This window comes from Otolemur garnettii, unplaced genomic scaffold (assembly GCF_000181295.1).
Source record: "Otolemur garnettii isolate 467f Iridium unplaced genomic scaffold, OtoGar3 scaffold00200, whole genome shotgun sequence".
In the NCBI taxonomy this organism is placed as follows: Eukaryota; Metazoa; Chordata; class Mammalia; order Primates; family Galagidae; genus Otolemur; species Otolemur garnettii.
Window position 1 is genome coordinate 2,081,469 of NW_003852595.1, and position 6,056 is coordinate 2,087,524.

Consider the following 6,056-nt stretch of genomic DNA (forward strand, 5'->3'; position numbering starts at 1 on the left):
ATCAGGGCATTTTTGTCCAGGACAGATGCTCAACCAGGTAGGGTAAGAGAACCACTGGTGTTATCAGGAGTATCCCAGGCACACCAGATGTGGCAGACTGACAGTGAAATGGCCACAGTCCCCCACCCTCTCCATGTGAGTATCTTGTAGGAAACAACTTCACCGTTCCTCTCATCAACAGGTAGACTATTCCCCGCCCCTTGAGTCTGCTTTGGCCCTACGACTATTTTGGCCCATAAACTGTGACAGGAATGTGACCAGGTGCTACTTCTGTGACTACCCCTCTAGACACACTGAGCACCTGTGCTTTCTCTTCTGGACCCGCTGCCCCTAAAACAAACCCAAACTAGCCTGGTTAGAGAACAGACATCACAGGGACAGTCGGCCCCACCATCCACCTTCCTCAACCAGTATCCACACTAATCTTAGAAGCGGAACCACCTAGCCAACCTGCAGCTGACCATGAGAACCCAGCCAAGATCAAAACTATTCAGCTAAGTTCAGCCTAATTTCCTCTAAAATCTTGAGCAAAATACATGGTCGGTGCTTCCAGCCACCAAATTTGGGATTTGTTAGCAACACGGAAATAGCTAGCAGGTAACTCAATGGGCGAGTGCCCACCTCCTCAGAAGCTCAACAGCTCATTTTCTACTGAAATGAATCAACCTACCCGTCTGTACCTGGGACAGGATTAGAAACCCAGGGGTCTTCAACCAAAGCCCTGGAAGATATTATACTTTTTATTGTTTCTCACTTCCATTAACTTAAGAGTGCTCTATCCAAAATTAATTACTGGTATGCTCATGCTTTCCCTAGGAAATTAAAATCTACTGATCTCAAATCCAACACCAGTATCTTTCATTTAAGAAACATTTTGTAGTCTACCTATACCATCTCTTAAAAAAAAAAAAAAGCCACTCAGGCAGAATAGGAATCATTACACCATTTTACAAATAAGGAAATCAAGTGGAAGGGTAAATTTTACAAGTAGCAAATGGCAAAGCTACAAGACTTAAAATTACTACAACAAACTTTCACTGGTCTTTCATAGAGCTCTTATACTAAAATTTTGGGTCAGTATTATTAAAAGCATTTTCAGGGATATAGTTAATTAAATCAATGAGGCACTGGTTTCTTTTCTTATAAAGATAACATGTTTTGTGGAGCAAATAAAATAACATATGTAACGCAAGTAGCCCAAGACGCTGTGTCCTCCTTCCTCACTGACAATGACAGGGCTCTCTCCCGAGCTAGATGACCTGTACCCTTAGAGCACCAAGCATCACCTGAAATGACAAACATCCACATAGTTAGCACAGGCAAGTGCATCTCTAAGGTAGAAACATTTATTTCAGATGTACAAAAATAACACTATTTTAGTTAGGGTAAGTATGCAGAAGTCTATTTTTTCCTTGCAAACTCATTCTCAAATGTCAAGGTACAGTTTCAAGCCATTCTTAGATTAACAAGGAACCAGTGCAGATAGTATCTGCCAACAGAGAGACGTATTAAAGCTCCGTGTCAGCCCTGGAAATCAGACACCAAAGTGACCTTGTGCAGTGATGCTCAACTCCAGTGTGCATCGGAATCACTCAGACTGTGGACAAAGCACCTTTAGGGAACTGAAAGAAAATGAGCGTAAGGGTAAGCCAGTCACGGGGCTCAGAACAAATACTTTGCTCCTCAGCGAGAGGAAAAGACAAAACACACTATGGTGTAGAAGATCAGCCATTTACTCACTGTGTGACTTCTCGGAGCTTCAGACTCAGCAATTACAGATTCTACTCTCAGGAATGACCTTACAGAAAATTAAGTCCGACAGCAGGTGATGAGGGCTTCTTCCTCCACTCCACAACGCACAGCCATCACTTTATTTCAACACCATCATTATTGGATACAGAGAATATTCTCCCTTCACCCTACTCCCAAATAGCTGTTATTAATTTTAAAAGTCAAGCAACCACTCGTTGGGTTCAAGCTCACAGACTACGGCACCATTTTTATACTGGTACCTTTTTACTAGTTTCAATCATTCACTGGTGTAAGACCTCAAGACATGGCTGAAATAACAATTCTTATATCTAAACTAAGACTAGGATTCAAAGAAAAGAAACTAAAGCTTAAAACTCGTGTCTCACTTCTAAAGCATCAACAGCTACATGAGTGTTCTGCTTTTCAAAGTGACCCCATTAGAAACTCTGATATTCCCTACGTTGTTTTCTGAATCTCAGAAGTCCAGATGGAAATATAGGAATAAAATACCTACCATGTTCACCACTTCCTATATTCAATACACTACATAGTAATGTTTCATAGTTAATGTTTTTGGCCATTTAAGTACCTACCCACATAAGTATTTTAGGTTTTAATATCTAAAACTATAAAACACAGCTATAGAGGTGTACAGTTAGGCTAAAATAGGTTTTCCCAACTCAACAGTAATGAGACATTTGGGTTGGATGTTTGTGTCTCTGTGTCTGTGTGTGTTAAGGGGCAGTCCTGGGCATTTAGTGGCATCTCTGACCTCTACACACTACCACCTAGTGGCAACCTGCCCCCACCTAGTTTTGACAACTAAAAATGTCTCCTGATGTTGCCAAATGTCTTCTGGCGGCCAAAGTCACCCCTGGTTGAGAACCTCTGGGCTAGAATCCCGTACAGACATAACTCTGGGCGCACAGATTATACAAGACTCTATGTAATAGTACTAATATAAAGAGTCCAGCACAATAGGTTTCCGCTACACTGTTTATGCTAGGGCTGAGTCTTTATATAATATACTACTTAAGCACACAGCTACCCACATACAACTTTTTCCTATTGAAATCACTGACATTAGAGAAGAAAAAAAGAAAACACACACAGAGCTAATCCAGTAACCATCTTTCTATCATTTGGTATAAGAAAAACTTAAAGTTTACAAATATTTGCTAAATGGAGGCCTAGCGAAATCACTGCAGGAGCCCCTCTTTCTGAATGCGAAGTCTGTCTTTCTCTACTTGCAAGCGTTCCTTTTCAATCTGCAGCTTCTCGGATTCAAACTTCAGAAACTGCAGCCTATCCTTCTCCAGCTGCAGGCGTTCTCGCTCAAGCTTCAGCTTCTCCGTTTCTATGTCCTGGGGCTGAAGTACGGCCTTTTCCCCTTGACCAAGCTCATTCTCCGCAGACGGCTTCTCTGCACTCACTATCTGTAACCTCAGCTTCTCCCGCTCGATCTGCAGCCGCTCCTTCTCCACCTGCAGCCGCTCGTGCTCCAAGTCTAAGTGCCGCAGCCGCTCCTTCTCGATCTGCAGACGCTCCTTCTCCACCTGCAGCCGCTCGGCCTCAATATCCAGGCGGCGCTTTTCCACCTCCAGTTTCTGCTTCTCTATGTTTACAAGCAAATGGGGATCATCATATGCGGACCTAGAAGGAGTTGAGTTCAGAGTGAAAAACTCGTCGATGTGCGGGAAGTCAGGCAGCTCGCTTTCCCTCCTGGAGTCTGGTATGACCGACGACAGCATTTCCTCTTCCTCCTCAATCTCAAACTAAGGAAAGAGAGAAAAGCAGCTTTCAGGGTTTACTTCTACTTCATGGCTGTCAATTTGTCTCAACTATTTCCGAGAAGCTTTCTGTATTGTCTGACTATTCAAAACCACTTAATTTGAACTTTGGAAATCACGCACACGGAATTATCTGAAGTCCCTTATACATGTAATTGAGGTTATGATGTTTAGGTTGGAAGAAGTATCACTAAGGGAGAACAACTGGAATGAACTTGCACCAGCTTTAAGTAAACTTGAAAATCTGGGAACTGCTTAGCCATTCTCAAACTCCTACAGCAGAACTGAAGAAGAGAAAAGGGGGTACACAGGCTGATACTTACTTCAGGACTCTGGGGATCCCTTTCTTCCTCTTCCACCTTAACCTCAGTTAAGGATCCACCTGCATCCCTGAAATCGGCCACATTTTGCCAGTCAAAATTTGCATCATTTCGGAATCCAATCTTTTCATCGATCTCTTCAGTGAGAGAGTCATCTAAGTCAGAGGAGGGGAGGGGGAACCCGGAGCCCACCAGCTTGATGTTGGCCTTCATCCTCTTCCTCTTCATGAGCGCCCTCCAGTCAAGGTACCTCCGCTTCACCTCCGTGCCCGTCCTCTGTTCTCCTTCTCCCACAGCGTTCACGCACTGTGCGATCTCTTCCCAAGCCATTCGCTTCATCACGTTAATCGTGGTATTGAGCTGCTTGGAAAAAATTACTTCTTTCCTTTTCGTAATTTCTTTTAAGAGGGTCTGAGTCTCTTGAACACTAAAATTGCTTTTCCTTTTTCTTTTCAGCTGCTTCATTTTTTAAAACTTAAATGCAGTTTTTACAGTAAGAGAAAATGTGAAAAGAATTTAAGGAATACTGCAAAGGACAAAAGCAGAGACAGCTCCCCCGTCAGCACGTGGTTCCAGTCGCTGAGCTCCACTCAGCCAGTGACAGACAGGCCCGGCAATTCCTAGAAGAAAAAGTACAGTCAATCTGCAACTTCCGTAACGTACTCAACCCAACCAGCTACGTAACTTAAAAAGAAAACCCACCCTCTCTGGCTCCACATCGCGCAGCTCTCTACCTTTGCAGCCCACCTTCTCCCGCCCAGGCTGCTGCCCAGGTTGCTACCCAGCTGCCAGTATTCGCCTGGCCCCATCTCCTGCATCTCCAGCTCCTTCTCCCACTGACTCACCGGTCTGCCAACCAGCCTGGCAGGTACCTGCTCCTGCCCACACTGTTCCCTCGACCTAGAAAATGGATTGCTCCTTCCTTGGTCTACTTAATTTCTCCTCGTCCTTCAGCTCACGATTAAGTAATGAAGCATCTGTTTCTCAGTAAATCTTTTCCTACCAAGTCAAATTCCTCTAGCATAAAGTCCCTTTGTCCAGATTTTACACCTGGACTGACACAGAGCTCAGAGTCCGTCTCTTCCCCCCTCCCCCACGAGGTTTCATGACAGCAGAGATGTGTCAGCCCACGTGTTTCTGCTATTTCCCCAGAGCCTGGCAGAGTTCCTGGCACACTGCAAGCACACCATAAATACACTTTGAAGGAATGCAAGAGTGGATGTGCCAAAATGATCATTGTTTGAAATACTTAAAGGAGAAAATAATGTCACGCTGACACTGCAGAATAACTGTAAAGGGAAAATGAAAGGCTGAGCTAAAAATCCACAAAACCAAGAAGCCAATTTCAAACGATGTAATCTGATCAGAGAAATGACAACTACCTATATTTTACTACTTCAAAAAGCAAAACTCATTTTGAGGTTAAATCAATATAGAAACCCTAAGCTTGGAATAAAATTTCTTGAAACAATGAAAATATTATAGTGCTAAAACAAAATTAAAAGACTAACATAAAAAACAGCAAGGATTTTCCCTAGCTAACCCACCTAAATCGGTTAAAGAAAAAAACAATTAAAAAAAAAATTCAGTTCCTAAACCTTTTGAAGACAAGTGCACATTTCACTGTTCGCCACTGTAATTCTGTCTGTCAATGTTCACTCTCCCAACACTTAAACAAGTCTCTAACAACACCCCTGTCCCCCAAAAGAAAAGAAAACTAGGCTGATGGTATATTTGTTTCTAATCAATGCTTTTAATTATTTGCCTTTCTTTGGAGAATTTCTCGGCAGTACTCTGTACTATTCTGGGCCACTTTAATTGTAAGTTGAGACCATGATCTAACTATACTTGGAGTTTCAATAAAATAAATTTTAAAACATGCATGTGGCAAATACTTTAAGATAAATTCTGAGTAGGAAAGACCCTCTTGTGAACATTTGTTTTAGATGTGAGAGAGAGTATGCTTCCAATTTCCAGACAATTTTCATGCTCTCAGACTATCAAAGAGGTTGTCTGAAGCTTGTTAAGAAGGTAAACTCTGCAAACTCCACTGTAGACCAGACGCATCACAAACTCTGCAAACTCCATTGCAGACCAGATGCATCACAAACCCTGCAAACTCCCCTGCAGACCAGCTACATCACAAACCCTGCAAACTCCCCTGCAGACCAGATGCATCACAAACTCTGCAAAC

The 6,056-nt window shown here is 42.9% G+C and overlaps 1 protein-coding gene across 1 annotated transcript in view; it reads right to left on the bottom strand.

Annotated features, from left to right (window-relative positions):
• Nucleotides 1-2,868: 2,868 nt before the first annotated feature.
• The window catches only part of MSANTD4 (Myb/SANT DNA binding domain containing 4 with coiled-coils), a 12,492-nt gene continuing 9,304 nt past the window's right edge, over nucleotides 2,869-6,056 (bottom strand). Inside the window, exons 2-3 of the mRNA XM_012812290.2 lie at nucleotides 3,866-4,482; nucleotides 2,869-3,527 (exon numbers count right to left, since the gene is read on the bottom strand). Coding sequence (XP_012667744.1) covers nucleotides 2,952-3,527; nucleotides 3,866-4,327 — 1,038 coding nt within the window. The 5' untranslated portion in view covers nucleotides 4,328-4,482 and the 3' untranslated portion in view covers nucleotides 2,869-2,951. The remainder of the gene's footprint in view (nucleotides 3,528-3,865; nucleotides 4,483-6,056) is intronic.